Source organism: Stegastes partitus, unplaced genomic scaffold, assembly GCF_000690725.1.
Source record: "Stegastes partitus isolate 25-593 unplaced genomic scaffold, Stegastes_partitus-1.0.2 Scaffold201, whole genome shotgun sequence".
NCBI lineage: Eukaryota > Metazoa > Chordata > Actinopteri > Pomacentridae > Stegastes > Stegastes partitus.
The window spans coordinates 439,991-458,889 of record NW_007577932.1 but is presented as its reverse complement, the minus strand read 5'-3'; the positions used below and the strand labels follow the sequence as shown (position 1 = coordinate 458,889).

At 41.6% G+C, this 18,899-nt stretch overlaps 1 protein-coding gene and 1 long non-coding RNA gene across 3 annotated transcripts in view; one reads left to right on the top strand and one right to left on the bottom strand.

Annotated features, from left to right (window-relative positions):
• LOC103356458 (mannosyl-oligosaccharide 1,2-alpha-mannosidase IA) overlaps positions 1-18,899 on the top strand; it is a 212,763-nt gene that overhangs the window by 181,293 nt on the left and 12,571 nt on the right. Inside the window, exons 5-8 of one of the 2 annotated variants that reach the window (XM_008280600.1) lie at positions 8,927-9,021; positions 13,517-13,643; positions 13,896-13,989; positions 16,178-16,293. In XM_008280600.1, coding sequence (XP_008278822.1) covers positions 8,927-9,021; positions 13,517-13,643; positions 13,896-13,989; positions 16,178-16,293 — 432 coding nt within the window. The remainder of the gene's footprint in view (positions 1-8,926; positions 9,022-13,516; positions 13,644-13,895; positions 13,990-16,177; positions 16,294-18,899) is intronic. The other variant, XM_008280601.1, reaches the window with a different exon arrangement.
• Positions 857-9,705, bottom strand: LOC103356457 (uncharacterized). The gene is made up of 3 exons (XR_520140.1): positions 9,696-9,705; positions 4,490-4,493; positions 857-1,315 (listed from the first exon to the last, which is right to left on the bottom strand). It is a non-coding gene; the product is annotated as an uncharacterized LOC103356457 (long non-coding RNA).

Genomic DNA, 18,899 nt, shown 5'->3' with positions numbered 1-18,899 from the left:
CAGTGAGCGATGACTGCAGCGAGTGTCTGAGATACAGTATCCGTTTCACTTCTGAATATTCCTGTGTTTGCCCATCAGGCCCATTAAGATGGAAAAAAAAAAAGGATCCTAATAACGATCAAGGCCGCTGGGAGAAAGACTAAACAAACCAGGTGCAGCAGCTGCTTGTAAAAAAAATCGACTTTTCTTCCAGTCACCTTGCACTGAGCAAATGAGCATCTTATTATGGCCTCAGCAGAATTAAACCTCAGATATCTTTCAGCCAGCAGCAATCCTTGAACCATGTGTTCCTGGGTGCGTGCACAAATTTCTAACTCCAACCGTAGAAATAACATTTGGAGATGAAAATAATAACTTTCTCTCTCTCTCGCCTCACCTCCACAATATCTGCATTTCTTACTTAAGCGCCCTCTATGATTGATTACGTCCATGATGAAAACTGATTCTGTTTTGAATTTTTACCCTCAGACGAGCAGCAGTTATTTATCATACAGGCATCACCAGTGCTGTGAAATAGAGCCGCGAATCAGGAAAGTGCAGAGCTAACACGACAAAGACCTGACTTTGAATTTATGACCAATAAATTGTGAGTTTAGCTTGAATTGTGTGGAAAATCTTTTACACGAGGATCATATTCAGACGACTGTCCAAACTGCATGGTTTGAATTAGACATTGTAACATAATGGCATGATTCTGTTTGGAGATTTATGGATTTACAGTGTGTCTGGAGGAAGAGGCGCAGTGGGGAAAGGGAGACAAATGAGGAGGAAGGCTAAAGTAGAAGGTCTTATCACAACATTTGCATCACCTCTTAATGCAATTGTAATTGATCTTTGAGTATGTGTTGTCTAGATCCAGATTCTATAACACCTAAATAGAGTCGTAACAATTACACAACTGCAAGAAAGCTTTGATTATCAGTGAGTTTTGATTGTCTACGCACGAACACAAAACATTCGCTACGTCCAACTTCCTAATGTTGTAAGGTAGTAGAAGGGCAAAAGCTCGCTTGATCCTGACTTTCAGTATGAGTACGGGTCGTGAAAGCGAGGCCTCACGATCCTTCTGACTTTTAGGGGTTTTAAGCAGGACGTATCAGAAAAGTTACCACAGGGATAACTGGCTTGTGGCGGCCAAGCGTTCATAGCGACGTCACTTTTTGATCCTTCGATGTCGGCTCTTCCTATCATTGTGAAGCAGAATTCACCAAGTGTTGGATGGTTCACCCACTAATAGGGAATGTGAGCTGGGTTTAGACCGTCGTGAGACAGGTTAGTTTTAACCTACTGATGATGTGTTGTTGCAATAGAAATCCTGCCCAGTACGAGAGGAACAGGCAGAAACCATCATTTGGTTTCTGGCTGTTGGTTTGCTTGTGATTGACATCTTTCAATTGTTATTATTAATGTAAAAAAAAAACAAAAAAACAATAAGATTGCAGATTAATCAGCAATAGAGAGCATTTTTAATTATGACCTACAGTACAGTAATACAATACAGCCTACAAACAAAACCATACAGGATCCTAATTTGCCATTGGATCTGCTTTTCAGAAGAATCCAAATAACAGGATCATAAAGCTGTAGGTACGCTTTTTAGTTTGTAAGTTGTGTCACTGCTAACCAGCTAGCCCCGGCCTGTCTCACGTTTCCCAACCTGCAAACTGGCCAGGTCGCTGTTGTGGCAGCTCTCGATGTCATTAAGCCTCTCCAACTGCAGACAGACATTGCTGGCAACAGTAGTCCTTGTTCTGCACTCTCTCTCCGCTGTCCGCCCATGGTGAGATAGGCGACTACCGTTAGGAGCTCATCCACGGGGATGAGAGACTTGCTGGAGAGGTAGCTGAGGACTCACACAGCAGCAGCTTGGCCAGCCTGCAGGTAGGGAAACACCAGACGGGATGGAGCTCGCTGGTTAGCAGCGACTAAACCTTCAAAAGAAGCAGCAGAGATGCAAATCACTGCTCAGAGCTCGGCACAAATAATCATTTGATCACATGAGTACAACTAAATCAGTGAAGGGGAATTCTGATTCAGATCATGAATCCTGATTCTGCTGCTGCCGATCGTCATGTGATCCTTTGACCACACCTACCACAAAGTTCAAGATATCTTTCCCACTCGTTCATTCACAGGTGATCAATGTCCTCACAAGTTTCTATGAGTCAATGACATTCCAGTCGAGACAACTCAGTATTAGGCAGAGCTTTTTTTCTGTGTGAACAGAGCTGATAGTCTCTGCTGCCTTTGAGTTGATTTAGAAATTTAGTTTTGATGAGGACTAAGAGCTCTGACTTTGTGAAAAAAGGGAAAATATGATGAAGCTGCCACCAGCTTGCATGTTGGTGAGCGGGGAGAGAGGCACGGGAGGTTAGTGTGTTGATAAGCTGCCGAAATAGGCATTATTTATCTGTGGTCTCAAGAAAATGATTTTTTCTCAGCCAGGCGGCATTAAGAGGATTCTGCACGTCACCCACTGAGTTTTCAGATTTGGTCGTTACTTGTGGAGCACAGGAACTTGGAGTGACTTCAGATGAACTCTTCTTACAGAAGCAACTGGTTGCATGAAAATAACTGTATGAGCTGGACTTGTATCAAGACAGCATTATGCATGCACTCTGCATGCACTCAGGTCTCAGAACAGGAGGACAGAACCAAGGAAACCACGAGCAGTCCTCTGAAGCGCAGATGAAATTTGCCTTCAAACTGCAGATAGGTTTTCCATGACTCTGCTGCTTACCACCCATTTCTCATCTTCAGAAGATCAAATTTTCAGCTCGATTCGTCTCCTGCGTCTCTGTAATGTGAATAAGGAGGAGGTGGTGGCAGGTATGAAAGAGACGGGGGCTTTGTTCTTGCGTTAAAAGCCCAGTTTTACTGAGAATCAGTGACACTGTGAGTGAGGGATTCAAGCAGATGATGAAGCCCTTCCTTGACTGCTCCGACACATCAGCAAACAGTCACACGGTTAGTCATTTTATTGCCAAGTTATATTTCCGCCATGCCCATCACCTGTCTAATTCGACTTAAGAGTGCGTTTTAAGTGTGCAGAAGAAAAGGAAAACAGCTGAGACAGCCTGCCAGGCCACGATGACTGTCAAACCACAAAATATAAGAGGAGTCAGAAAAACACCTTTGTGTGACTAAGACACTTAGCTGTGATTCATCTTTCAGAATAAGGTGATATTCTATATTTTTCCTTCTGTCAACATATCTGATAAAAATAACAAATAATGTTTGTGGAGAAAAATCCTGATAATTCTTATTTTTTAGTGCAAATAAAATCCCTTAAAGAGCTACACTGGTAGGTGATATGTTTCTTTATTAACTTGAACACTGTAGTTTAGTTTTTGTTGAGCCCACGTTCACAATGCTGCTGCAATAAATTATCACTTATGTGCCAAATCTGCAGGTAATTCCCCAAAAACTGCACTTTTTATGCCACTTTTGAAGGTTTGGCGACATGCTAGACTAAATATATTCTATGCTGAAATATGCTGCAACTCTTAGTCAGTTCTTACGTTAACAGACTATCCTGCCTGTGTTCCTGCTGTTTAGCTGAAACATACACCGATCAGCCACAACATTAAAACCCCCTTGTCTAATCGTGTGCTACCAAAAACAGCTCTGACCCATCAGGGCATTGTCACGGGACCTCTGGGGTTGTTCTGTGGTGTCTGACACCAGGAGGACGTTGGCAGGGGGGATAATTTGGGTCCTGTGAGCCAAGGTTTCCCAGCAGAAGATTGCACTGTAATGAGATAATCAATGTTATTCACATCACCTGTCAGCGGCTTTAATGCCGTGGGTGAGTGGTGTATGTTCAGCATCTGTTCTCCAAGACGTAGTCTGAGGTAACTCCGTTGCATTATCTCTTAGAATTGCATTTCATTAATGTTTGGAAGAGTTTAATTCCAATCAGCATCCTCCAGGGCTGAAAAATGAAGCCAAGCAGAAGTGCCAAAAGCTGTAGTTCCTCCAATGGCCTCATGAGGGAAAGTAAGTCAGTCCCCATAGAGCCCAATGTTCAAACTTTAGAAATAAACATAACTTTAGCCCAGTATAAAAATCATTTTGGATCTCTGCAGCTAATTCTCCTGTTAATGGGAACAGCGTAAGGAGTGAATGTTTATATAACTTTTATATAACTCACCCATTGTGTTGAGGGTGCATCACATGTTTGGCTGCTTTATGTGCCATCACAGGACGGTTTTTGCTCATTTTCGAATTAACCAGGATTTAGGTGAAAGCCGGCACTGTCAAGATGGCGACGGCTGTTTGAGAAACCTATGGGTTTGATCATCACAGTGGTCATACCTCTAGACACCTAAAAACTATGCTGCCGACCTTCGTAAAGATTTTTATTCTCAGTAGGAACAAATTGGCCCGTGGGGCTCTGAAAGGGGGCAGAAGTCAGACAGTGCTGAGACTCAAACTAACACATTGTTAGTTTGAGTCTCTTGACATTGAGACGGATATAGAATATCACCCGCCTTAAGCTTCACATCAAAAGAGCAATATGCTCCTCAGCCTACACAAGCAGTTCAAGTTCTTTACAACAATAGTTTACACTGACAGTTGGACATACAGAAGAGTGCATATTCCCGTTTTCTCAAGTCCCCTGTTCCCTGAGGCGAGGACTGAGAGGTTTTTACTGGTAAACAGAAGTGGCAGACCAAGAAAAAGTTTCTCTCCACTGGGCTCTGATGATGTTTGCTATTGGAGAGATGACTGCATGCCTGATGTGTGTCTTCGGCAGTTAAGAGCTGATAGAAAAGCCATTTGTGTCCGGCCTCCTATCTGCCAACCACCAGAGAATTTCAAGCGAAAGAGACGAAAGCGACCTGTCGGCTGTCAAATTCAATCAATGCTGCTCTTTGCGGAGTTCCACTATTTTTGTGTCCTTATAGGCAGAGAATACTAAATATAAAAAAATTGTGAACATAAACAATCTTGAAACGTATTGATAGTTTCACATTACCGAACGGAGGGGTAGGCGGTGCACAGCCGCAAAGTGCAATTACAGTAGCACTTCAGTAATGAAGCTCATGTGCTGGAGGAGACTCTCGGTGTGGCACGAGAGAGCGGCAGCATGTCGGCGAAGACAGATCTATGAACACGGCCCTTAATTTAGCTCGTGTGCTGCGTACAGTAAATCACAGAGCAGATGCCAGCCAAAGGGGTTTTGCTATAATTAATCAAGTAATTTATAAACAAGCAAACAAGAATAAATGGAGGCAATATAATCAGCAGCTCTGGCTTCATGTCTGTCTGGTTCTTAATGCAGGAGGGGGGGCGTTCCTTCAAATGTGACCAGTGAGCAAAAGTTTACTGTACTTGTGACGCACCACACAAATGAGATCAAGTTTGTGTTCACTTTGGATGCGCTTGTGGCCTTCTGGTCTGCTGGAGCAGCAGCAGCAGCAGTGGTGGTAGAAAGGACCGATGAAGAGAGATGAGACCAGGCGGAGGGTCATTAGTGCTCTCTTTGATAAAACAGAGAAGCAGGGGACTCGAGAGGGAGCGTAACACACATCAAGGCCGAGGCTGTTGTGTTTCAGGGCGTCAGAATTAACAAGTGACGCCTCCCTGGTCCCTCCTCACTGCTTTGACAGAGCAGTGTGCTGCCACAGGAATGAAAGCTCTAAATAGACCCACAAAAGTGTCTTCATGTTCTAAAACTAATATATCCAAGATCCTAACTTTTCTTTGAGGCTTCTTTATTCAGCTATAAAAGATGTAAAACTTCTTTAACCTATTATTTCTGCTCACTACAAAGCACTCAGAAAGTCAAAACATTAATCCTGCAGTTAGGCTACAACAGGGGTCGGCAACCTTAAACACTCAACGAGCCATTTGGACCCGTTTCCCATGTAAAAGAAAACACTGGGAGCCACAAAACCCCTTTGAAATCTAAAATTACAATAACACTGCATATATCGTTTTTGGCTTTATGCTATGTATAAAAAAAAAAAACTGGTGTGTTGCATTTATGAAATCAATGAACTGCTACAGAGAAAACGAAATTTTATTTCTGCAACAAAAACATTTTTAATTCCAAAAAAAAATAAGACGCTGGGTTGAAGGTTACCTTTAAATAAAATACTAAATATCTATTTGAATTACCCTTGTATTTATGAAATAAAAAGCCGATCTGAAATTATTCACCTGCAGCAAAGCAAAAATGTTGTCTGGTTGTCCTGCTGACTGCAGCTGGGCCTGCTGACCAGACTCCTGACCACCTGTGAGCGCTTTGGGACGGGGAGGAGCTCACGTTAGCACCGCTGCTCGCTGAGGACAGTAACTGCAGAACGATACGTGTTTTCACATCAGAGTCTCCAAAACACCAGAAAAGTCTCCAATAACACCAGAAAGAGTCGCTAGATTTGTTGCTAGTCGCTATAGCCAACAGAAAAAAACTAAACAAAACAAAAAAAAAAACGCCAAGATTTGGGAAGTTGCCAGATTTAGCGAGAACGTCATCAAGGTGGCACCACTGCACATGCTGGGGAGTGTCGCACATCAGCGGTTATGACGCATATTTTGAGCAAGTTCACAAAAATCTTCAAATTTAGAATCACATTTTAAAAATTAACGAGCTAAAATAAAATACATTTCAATTAAAGTACTCACTATTTATTTTCCAAAGTCACAACGAGCCGCAGCAGAGGTACAAAAGAGCCGCGGGTTGCCGACTCCTGGGCTACAACTACCACTTAGTTTCATTATTAATGAATCTGTAGGTTCTCACCTATTCATTTTAATGTCTATCTCAAATCCCCAGTGTGATCTCATCGAAGAATATTGTCTAGTTTGTCAGTAAATGCACAAATATTCAATCTTTTCTGCCAGTTCAGCTTTTATTCTGTAATGTATTGACAAAAAGAATTTTTTCAACTTGTTATCTGACCAAACTATTAACAAGAAAACCTTAAATTTACTACCAGAATTTAGTACTTCAAAGGTTTTGATATTTTTGCTGCTGGGCAAACACTTAAGTCCTTTTCATCCGATGTACTCATGTTCAGTATCCCGCTCTATATGTCAGCGGTTTGAATGAAATGAAGGATCTTGTCCAACGTGGTGTTTTGTGTGTGAAGCACTCTCTGTGTACAGCACAGAAGCAAACATCTTCCGACAGCGCTTGTAAGAGCATCTTATTAACAAGAAGCCCGCATGAAACACTGGAACCTTTTGAAAAAAATCACAGGCTCTTGCAATTTGAAAATTGAAGCTGTCAATTCAGTCGACAGTTTGTTCATTCGCGAATTTATGCATTTAGGGGTTGTTCATTTACTTTTTTGAGTCTGACTGAGAGTCAGATACATTATTTTAATAGCTAATAACATGCATGAGTGCTTCATGCAAAGGCTTATGGGTAGGTTTAAAAAAAACAAAACACAAACACTACAGTTGCTAGCTGTGATGTTGCCATGTCTAATGAATGCTTATATGTATATTTAATTAGTTTTTAAGTACAAAAAAAAATGAGAAGAGCCTCTTAAAGAAATCATTTTCCCAGAAGGCCACATAATTATGAATTCCTTCCCGAGTGGAGGGAGAAACGTGAGGCGAAGTCACCGTATGAGTTGAAAGAGGACGATGACAGCGTGACGGGAAATTAGCTGTTGCAGTTTGGCCCGCTGATTTGCAACAGCAGCCGAATCCTCGGCAGCACGCGGGCATGATGAACGTATTTTTAGATCGACTGCGACTTACACTTCCAGAGGATATTGTTATCTCTGATGTTCCATCACAAAAAAACATCCACAAATTTGTTTAGAAATCACCAAAGAAAAATGACCCGTACAAGAGAACCTGCTTAAGATTCATAGTTTGTTTTTTAAGTTTCCCTCAAGTATCAAAGTAGTCTGCACATAAATGCAGACAAGATTTGCTAATAGCCAGTTCAGCATCATTTTATTGGTGGATTCTATTTATAGACTAAAACAATGGGGCTCCAGTTGTAGCCCACAGCATCATTGTCTGACTCTCCTGCCACTTTATACTCCCTCTTTCCACCCCGACAGCCTTGTGGGGGTAAAGAATATTAGAGGAAAATATTAACTCTATTCATGTTGCGGTATTAAATATTTACTAAACCTTAGAAAGTTCCATCGAAACTGCTGCAGATGAGAAACTAGACCCCCGCAAAGAGCACTTGCAGAATAATAACAGTCCTAATCGTGAAGGCCAGTGGTTTCTACCTATCTGCCTGCAATTTGTTTTCTCCCATTTTCTCCTCAGCCGCTTCCATTTTTCTGCTGAGTCACTGCTCCGACGCTGCCGTGCTCGCTCGCAAAACACTCTCCGTCTGACCGGGCTTTGTCTTTGACGAGACTCTGTTGTTTGTGCACCACATCTGTCTCTTCTCAATCATTCTGTCTTCCCTCTCATCTGTGAACCTCCGCTTTTCTTCTCAACCCCTGCTTTGCCACCTCTTTGTCCCCTCACACGTCTCTTTTCAATGTGTTGCTCTACTGCCTTTTTTTTTTTTCAGTGTTCCCACAAATGGAGATTTGGTGACAGATAGTCTATCTCATAAGATTATATGTTAACTTTGCTTCGGCCTCAGAGAGCCTGGCCAGTGGAGATGAGGAGGAATCGCATTTTAAATGGACTCTAGCAGATTACATCGATGAGATTGCTTTTAATCCTGCCGGAGTTCTGTTGTAGCAGGCCTTATGTTTCACATAATTAGCTTTAGAGGGGAAACTGGGAGGAGGAGATGTGTGCGGGGCTTTTGATTCCCAGTCTGTCAGTCTGTCTTTTTTTTGTTTTTTAAAGCTTGGTTGAGATGAGACGCAATTTATAAATATGTATATGAAAGATACCAACAGACGGAACGATAAAACATTCACACATATGTCGTATGTCTGTTGTCTGTGTACTTACCAGGATGCTTTCCTCTGTGCTTTCTGTTCAGTTGTTCAGGAGTAAAGCGATGGAGCTGGGAGAGAAGCTACTGCCTGCCTTCAATACGCCAACAGGAATCCCCCGAGGAGTCATCAACCTGGGGAGGTGAGTCTCAGCACCAGGCTTCACCTTCAAATGTCCTCCATCCCTGACAAAAGAGGATGCAGAGCTATTAGATCGGCTGGCTTTCATCAGCGCGCGCGAGTTTCTCAACAACAGCTAGAGGGTGGTGCAGAAAAGGAAAAACAGAGCCAAGTTTGATGAGCAAGTTGACAAGAAATAAGACAAATGCAAATACTTTTTGCATATAGTTAAGCCACCTCTAATCCTCAGTTTGGTTACACTGTATGGCAGCTGTAAGAAATAGTAATCCAAGAAAGTTTGGCACATAAAAATAAACTTATTCAGAGGCCTGAAATACAGAAAATAGATTCAATTCTGTAATTAAATAACAACTTAGCTCAACATTTATATTCAAAAATGAAAGTAGCAACATTATATAGGCAAAAAAGTGAAATAGGAAATTAATTTTTTTTTAAAACTGAAGTCAAAGTCTCAACAAGCGGACGCAAAGTCTCTGTTTACCAACAATAGATGAGCTGCGGGCTGCCGATGACATTTGGATAAGAATTAATCTGTGTTCATAAACACTTTGGAAGATCATATGAATAATATTTGCATGTCTTTAAATGAGTAGCGTTAATTTTTAATCTGTTCCAAACCATTGCCTTTCTAATCTAAAATCTTTATAGACACGATCTTGTTAATGCCACGGTCACGCAAACACAACTTGGAGCTATTTTCATTTTCAGAGCAATTTGACCGTGGATTTTTTTACTTCTCTACGTGCTCAGATTTGGGTTTGGCACTTTTTTTTTTTTTTTTTAAGCAGGAGCAGGAGGGAAAAAAATGGGACTCTTGTTTTCTGATTTAATAGTCTCATAGTGAGACTGAAATCAGAGCTGAAAAGCTTATGATGAATGCTGATAACAGCACTGTGTCGGTGACTGTGACAGGCAAATTATCATCACTCGCCTGCATTCCTGCAGCGTGACTCCACTTCTGTTTTGTCTTGCCAGCACACAATGTGATGCTGAACAACAGGGCGGAAAGGGTCCATTATAATGTGTGCGATGAGACTGCATCGAAAATATCTGATGTTATTAGGCCTGTTTTTTTTAACTTTTAAACTCCTTTTATGTCTGTTTTCAAGACTCTGGTAAACCCTACAGCCCTCATCTTCCTCTCATTTCCTAATCTTATTTTCTTATAAGATACTTCCTGGCACCTCTGTCATCCACCTGCTACCAATTAACCCACCAGCCAAGCTGGACAGCTGCTGGCAGATTTAATTACCTTATTCTACAGTTAATTCGTGCTACATCACCAATATGTGCCAGTGGTACAGATGGGCAGGAGGGACCATGCTGCCCATAGTGTAACACACACACACACACACAAAAATCAAGCCTTTACACTCGCACACATCACTTTAGAGGTGAACATATGCAATGTGTAAGAGAACATAAACAGCCAGTCAACACTCTGCACATAGGGGAGTTGTGGCTGTGACTTTGCCAAGGTCTTTACTTACACGCTATAAGTGATTTGCCATTGATGTTTCTTGATGTCGGGAATTTCTTCTTGTATGTTCAGTGTTGTGTTGTGTGTACCGTCGCCAGACATTCCCTTGATTCTTTCGATCTTGAGGATTTTGTGCTTTGGTTTGTTTGATGTAAAAGGCAATCTTAAGTCGAGGTACACAGAACTGGCATCCTGAAGACATCACCATGGGCTTTTATAAAGGTTTAGTTTGATTTTTTTAGCACTTCCTGATGATTTAAAGATCAAAAGCTGAATTTATTATTAAAGAAAATAACTAGCTGATTAATTCATAGTGATTTTTTTTGGTTAGCTACCTTTTTCTGCTGTTTTTTTCTTGTTATTGGAGCAAATGACATTTCTTTTGCATCCAGCCTATTAATTTTTCCTCCTCTCAAAGGAGAAACATTTTCATTGTGCAAGAACAAATAAATAGTTTACGCTGCAGCAAAATTTATGTTTAGTATTTTACACCTTTTCCCTTACAGAAAACAAAATGAATGTTCACCATAGTTAAAACCTCTGCTTCTGCTCGCACTAAAAACACATAAACGAAGCCGAAATATCGATTTTATAATAATTCACAGAAGAAATATGTTTCCAGTCAACATCAATGACTTTATTTATTTTAGCTCTCCTTTTAAAAATGCACGACACCAATTTCTCCAGCACATTATGCAAGGCATGTGGTATTGATTTTCTTTTTTTTCATCATTTCTTTACACCTGATTAGATTTTTTTGACAGCTTCGGAAAACCGTGTGTTTATGAGAAGGGTTGAAGAGATTAATGGATGTGTACCAGTGATGCTGCTTACTCGGCAGCGGTGGTTCGCAGACTATCACCCCCTCCCCATCCTCTTTAAACACCCACACATAAACACACCACCCACCGGCCCGCTTAGACTGATTCTTCTAAAAGGAGACGTCAGATACGACTCAAGCCACAGCTACTGACGGTGCAACCTTTCACGGGTGCATTTATCAGAGTTTGAAACTCTTTGATTCTCCTCTGTCCTCACATGTCAGCCGCCTCCCACCTTTTCCTTCCCCCCATCAACAACTCAATTCATTATCCAATATCTGATATCCTCCAGAAACTCCTAGAGGTCAGTCTGGCAGTAAATTCTACCTTAACGAATCATACACGAGCATCAGTGCGCCATACATTTCCTGAAGCGTTTTACCGACGCCGACTGATGGAACAAAACTAAATAGCATCCTGTATTGACGACCTTTTTAACTCATACGCATAATGAAGCAGCACTAGGGAGCTTTAAATAGTTGTTAATAAAACTTTACACAAACATCAATCACATCAGGCAACAATACATCTACACAGCAGCGGATGATGATAAAGGTTACTTCATAGACTTGTGATTAGTGTATTTTTAGCAGACAGAAATTCAATTTGCTTGGCATCATGTAATTAATTGTCCGTGTGCCAGCCCAACGTCAACTGCCAAGGAAATTTTTATGTATTTTAACGACCGGGAATGTCGGGAAAGATCAAAACATCCAGCCTCTTCGATTCCACTGCCAACTCCCGGAACAGTAATCTAAAAAATCCCAACAAAAAAGTATTAGCAATTTGGTTCCTTTGGGTCAGTGTCACAAGCTGTTTGTCATCCTTTGTCCTAGTTAACACAATAAGCGGATTGTCTTTACTATCTTTCAGTTATGACCTTGAAACCCAGTATTAGTATTATTTATCAGTTAATTCAACTCAGTGTCCCTTAAATTGTGGATTACAACATTTGACAGTCCTGTAATCCCACTATTACTAATTATTTTCTTGATATGTTTGAGCTAAAAAATGTCAGAATGTTCTGAAAAGTGCTCATCCTAATTTCCCACACTCCAGACTGCTTGAATTGTGCAGCCAACAGTCCAAAACTCAACAACAATCAATTTGCGATCACACAAGACAAAGAAAGGAGCCGCATCTTCACATCTGAGGAGCTGGAGCCAGTAGATGTTTGGCATTTCTGCTTAAAAGACATGTTTTAAATGATCAACTAATCCTTTTCAGCTCTCGTGTTTAGGATGATAGCACTCTGATAATCAGAATATCTAAATGTTCAATTCGATGAATACGTTTCATACAATACACCGGATGAAATGGAACGTAGAGAACACTGGAAATGGCTGCTGATTTCCATCTGACGAGGAAATGAAAAGCAAGACCCCAAGCGTCATGACGCATTAGGCAGAGAAGTACATCGGGCACTTAGAGTCGCTTCTTTAACTTTGTTCGGCTGCACCAGAATGTAACGTGTCATGTAACATCTGATGGAGAATGGAAAGAATGGAACATGAAAAGAAGTTAGAAACACCATGTCCTCAGGAAAAAGAAAGAAAAAAGACGACTCCAACAGCAGCCCAACATAAAACCCCAACTTGTCATCGTAGTTGATTAACTGGATGATACAGATGTGCTAAATTTTAACTAGTTTAGTGTAGCTGAGAGAAAGTCATGTGCTTGATTTAGTCAGGTTCTCTTGGGAAAAAAATGTCAACAGGCAAACATAATATGGCAGCAGTAGCAAACCTTAAAAACCAAAACTTTAGTAGCAACACTCAACAGTCGTCAACTAGCAGCATATAACACACACAAAAATAAGAAATCTTCTGTGTTACCAGTTGTTATATCATCTTAGGTAGGTAAACAATAACAAACTGATCTGCCAGGTGAACTAGACTTCAGTTAGTTGTACCAGCACCATGGTGATGCTTTTTTTTTTAGGAGTGGGGGTTACTGAAAAGGGCTCGAGGAGACAATACGATTCCTCAAAGCCTTTCCTGAAAATAGAGGATTTCTAGAAGCTCCCTCTTTGAAAGTTTTTATCTCCTGGAAGACACGCATCGACACACACAATCGGCAGAGCCAGTGAAAGGGACAGACAGAATTTCCTATGATTTTATTATAAGCTACATTTGGAACCCATCTGTATGAAACCCACGGTACTTAGTCAACCTGTCTGAATGTTGTCTCTGTTGCAGTGGCACCAGTTGGAGCTGGGGCTGGGCCTCAGCCGGGAGCAGCATCCTGGCTGAGTTTGGAACCCTTCACCTCGAGTTTGTGCACCTGTCCGAGCTGTCCAACAATCCCATCTACACTGAGAAGGTTCAATAAATGAATCCCACCCACAGCTTTACACTGCAGGAGTTCCTACACATCATGTTCACTTTAGTATATGAGTTGGTGCGATCACATCATTTAGCAAAGGGTTCAAAATGTTGCTATTTCTTTGCTGTGAACTCTGATTTCTGAACAGCACAGTTTCTTTGCAAAATGCTTTTCAGCCTTGAGGTGATGATAGAGTTTACTTTGTGGAACCACGGCAGTATTTGAACCTGATGATGTGTGACTCTGCAGGTGATGAACATCAGGAAACTTCTGAACAAGATTGAGAAACCCCACGGCCTGTACCCCAACTTCCTCAGTCCAGTCAGCGGCAACTGGGTCCAGCGTAAGTACTGTAATTAATCATAGACTGTATAAAAGATGGACGTAGCAACCGGCCAAGCCTAGCTGCTGTCTCCAAAAGCCCTGGCTCCCATAGACTTGAATTGGAAAAGAAGTGATCACAGATCATGAAATACTGCATTCCTACAGCTCAGGATTTTTTTCTTATTAGTTTTCACAGTCAAATCCAGAGATCAGGTGGCCAATCTGAAAATAAATCAATACTGAATTTTTTAAAAATCGTCAACATTTTGCGGGGCAAGGGGCGTGGCTGGCTTGATTGACAGTCGGCAGCGACCATACAGATGAAGCGAGCAGAAGGCGGTAAACGTGGGCGGGCAGAGAGGGCCCACCTCTCAATCCGTCTGACCGTTCGCTGCTCCTATGGCTCCGCCCCCCTCCGACGATTTTTGGCTCCAAAAATCCAAGATGTCAACCAGGAAGTAGCAAAACCCTGGCGTCATTTTCTCAGTGCAGAAACCAACGGGTGACGGTAGCTACGTCCATCCTTTGTACAGTCTATGTAATGAATGCATACATGATGGTTATGTTTGGTTAAACATGTATGAAATTAGGAAATGTGTTTTACTGAAAAAGACTTTGAATGTGTAATAAACGCTAATGACTCTCTTGCATAGAGAAAAAATGAAGAATCAAAGGTGCCCTGAGAAGGTCCTTGTTGTCAGCTGCTACATAATACAGTCATTGTGTTTTAACAATGTGGGTCAAACTCAAAAGAGTCCGAGTTCAATGAATTTCATTTTACATATTTACCTTTTTTCTTTTCTCTTTCTTTTCTCGTGCTTTCACGCCGCCGACAGACTTTGAGTCACCTCACGTGTCAAAGCTCTTTGAGCTGCTCGTCTCTGTCACCCACCCATCCGTCTACTTCTTTTCATTTTTAATATCAGTCTCATACAGTAGCAGTGGTTTTATGACTCCCATTGCTCTAGGTTATTAAAATGATAATGAATTCAATTACTTGAGGAAATTGGATCTTTCCGATTTACCTGAGAGAAGGTGGGGGGAGAAAAAAAATCTGTTGATAAGATGATGGTGGGAATAAAAAGGTGGTAATCTGGATGATTACAGCCGCTAATTGTTGTGGATGAGCATGTATTGAAGCAGAGCTGTATATAAATATGAGCACAAAGAAAAGAGAAGGTTTAGCTTCAGTGCTTTTCCTCATTTGTCTGTGTCAAGGACTAACCCAGCAACACTGATAACCTTGCGGGGGAGTCGGCATAGGTGTATGTGCATGCAATTAGTACGAGTGGATGGATTCAGACTCGTGCGTGCCTCTGCTCTAATAGAACATTCAACTTTATGAATTTGAAAGTGAACTTAGAGCGAGCCGGAGGAAAATCGACAGCCACTTGTTTCAATTCCCACTGACAAGCTTTGAGTGCGTTATATAATTTAAGGTTTTAATTTTGAAATAAACATCACGGAGAGCGCGTGGGTTCCCAGTACATGGTCACGCAAACCACGAACTGACCAGAAAAGCCACTAGTGGTGAGGTTATCCAAAGAGTAGGAGTGGAGTTTTTGGTCAAAACCCTGATATGATGTAGTCAGAGTGTCACCAAGTTTTTCTTTTTTTTTAAATAGGAACTTGCACTTAAGGGACTTTGAGCTTTGTAGCCCCTGTGGTTAACAGCAGTGGCAGTGTTTGCTTCAGGTCTGACGGCTCTGCCTGAATCGCAACACAAGGATCAAAAGACAGCCTCCTGCAGTACAATCCGCTGAGAAAACAATCCTACTTTTTTTAGCGTAAAGGCGTCTAACGTCTCCCAGCAGCCTGCAATAAAAGATTTTAGAACTGACATTACTACCTACAAAAGGCAAGAAAATAGTTTGGGACCCACTATCACAGGAGTGGGCAATCCTGGTCCTCGCGGGCCACAATCCTGCATGTTTTAGATGTTTCCCTCTTCCAACACACCTGATGGATCGTTATCAGGCTTCTGCAGAGCTTGATGATGAGCTGATCATGTGAATCATGTGTGTTGGAAGAAGGAAACATCTAAAACATGCAGGATTGTGGCCTGCGAGGACCAGGATTGCCCACTCCTGCTCTATCACCTTTCTTTTTTTTTAGGAATATGTATTTAATGCATTTTAAGACTGGCAGAAACCCTGGATAAAGACCCGCGTGTGACCCTGCGCTTTTCCTCCAATTTCCTTTTTCAGATCATGTTTCCATCGGTGGCCTCGGGGATAGCTTCTACGAGTATCTGATCAAATCCTATCTGATGTCAGACAAGACGGACGACGACGCAAAGAGGATGTACTATGGCGCGCTGGAGGTATGGAAATCTTTATCTTCAGACGCGCACAAAGAGACGCGTTCGCTCAGGCGTAGCTCATTTAGATAAAATAAAAATAATTACAGTCATTTGCATAAGCGTTTGATCAAACAAATTGCTTCACAGACAAAGACAAACAACAAGGACAACAAGCATGTTGTTTTAGGGGGTAGTTGAAGGCTGCGTAGAGGATAAATCATCCTAAACCCGCTCCATACGTGACATAGTGTGATTGCAGCTGTGATCAGACGGCGGCTAACTTGGGCACGTTTTCATCTGCCGTCATGTTAAATAGGTGCACTCCCACCATCTGCGGAAAAACGCCTGTGCACAGACATCGACTACATGGCACACGCATGCATAAAAATACATCCGGAGCTGTCTGTTTTCTTGTCTAATGAAGATAATGCCAGAGTAAAAGCACACTGCTTCTGGCTACAATTACAATATCATAGACAATAACTTAAGATTGCCACTGAGATTTCGTCGGTTCTCATCAGAGGGTCAAGCCAGAGGCAGAGCTGCTAATTACACACTCTCCCTCTCCCCTGTGACTTGGTATTTAAATGGCCAAGGACCCCCGCACTATCAGATTAAGTTATATGCTGCATGTTTATACAAAGATCTAAGGTGAAGGCACGGCACAACTTATTATCTCTGGCATTCAAATAAAAGCGCACTACTAATTAAAACACGGTGCGGAATGAGAGAACATTTTCCAATTATGCTGTGCCATGATTACTGCTAACAACAGCTAATTAGAGGGAAAATCATCAGTCTCAACCCTCAAGAAAAATGTTTTTTTTTCAGGGAACATGGTATTCATAAGCCTCCATATTACATACATTGTTTTGTTTTCTGTTATTGCGAGTTACATCTTCATCAACCCTTATTTAGCATTACAGGCTTTTCATACGCAGGAGATGCAAGAGGGAACAAATGGGTACTACATGCCACAGTGCTGCGCTTACAAAGTAATTTGGAATTAAAATGTAGCCCTCCACAATCCTATTTTTAAGCTCATCCTTAAAGGGCTGTTAGTAAAAAAATTAATAACGAAGGACTGGACCTGAGATTCCAGTGGGAGTTTGTATTTATCGGCACTTTTAGCGCGATATTGCCGCTCGGTGTCACTGACTACTATTCCAAGTCAAATTGAGCAGCAAGCCAGACAGAATGGGTGAGAGGAGGATGACACAGAGACTGACTCTGTAAGGGGAGAGAATGAGTCATTCAGAAATGATCTCATGAGATGTTCTTCTACAGTCTGTTTTATGAAACATAAAGCGCTGGCAAGAAACAGCTGCAAAAGAGGCAGAAAATTTAATTGCGTTTAGTGCTTCTCTTACAATTAAACTTGAGGGTTTTTTTTTCAATTCTTCCATGAAAGTGGTTTTCACTGCGTGTTACACGGATCGTAACTCAACATATGCAGTAGAAACATACAGTCGTTGTGCAGCATCTGTGTTGGACTCACTACTTACATGTGAATCAGTGTTAAAGCTACTATCTTAATCAAACCTACTGTAGCTCTTTCCTTGGTCTGCTCTCTGTGTTAATTGGCTTATTTGCAGCATCGTGAGGTCGTGGTAAGTCACAGTCTACCCACTACTACTGTGCCAATTTAAAAGTACAGCAAAACTTAGTGAGCATACTTTGAACTTCAAAGTACAGAGTGTTAATCTGGTAATGGTATCTTGTGGATTTTCCTCTGTCTTCTTCAGTTTAAAAAAACAAAAAAAACATCCACCTACCTACAAGAATCACATAGCTTCTACTCTTTCAGTAACAGAAAGTAAAAAGCACAACTCACACGTACCAAAGGTCTAAAGAGATTTCCTTTCCTGCCATATTCTTTTTAATCTCGTGCTGCTCCTGGAGGGATACAATGGTACTAATTGGTCAACATTTCCATACAGGGCTATTTAAGTGGTCTAATTCTAAAATACTGCTGAAGCATTACTTTAGATGTTGCTTGGAAACAACTAATTATCTGAACTACTCATCCGTATCATGAAGGTCCCCACCTGCCGTCTCCTACAATAGTGTGTCTGCCTCTTCTCTCTGAAGCTAACCTTGAAAAAATAAATCTCCTCCCTCAGACCTGTAGGAGTCTGCAGCTCAAGAGTGTCTCCTTCTGTGCTCTACCACTCTGTCTAATATGAGTAGAAGTACAGTCGTGACTCGATAATCCGGCACTAAATGTAAAACCTTCTTTTATGTCGGATAGCAAGGCTGTCGGCTTGTCAAGACGGAGGTCGAGATACAAGGAGGGCTTGATGCTTTAAGGGTCATTTGTTGTTTATATTGATTGTTTTTAGATGCTATAATAACTAGTGTATTGCTAGAACATTATGCATCGCTGGATTTCACACCTAATTGACTGGTGCGCTTGTGCACGGCCCGTCGGTTTACATCAAAGGTAAATGTTCCTAAAACCGAATCTGATCTTTTGCCATACGACTTCTGTCTGAACAGCCAGGTCGCACCATAGACTGTATAAAAGATGGACGGAGCAACCGACCCTGAAAAATGAAGCCAACCCGGAAGTGTCAAAAACCTGCAATATCACTACGTCCACCACCTGCTGGCTCCAAAAAGCCCTG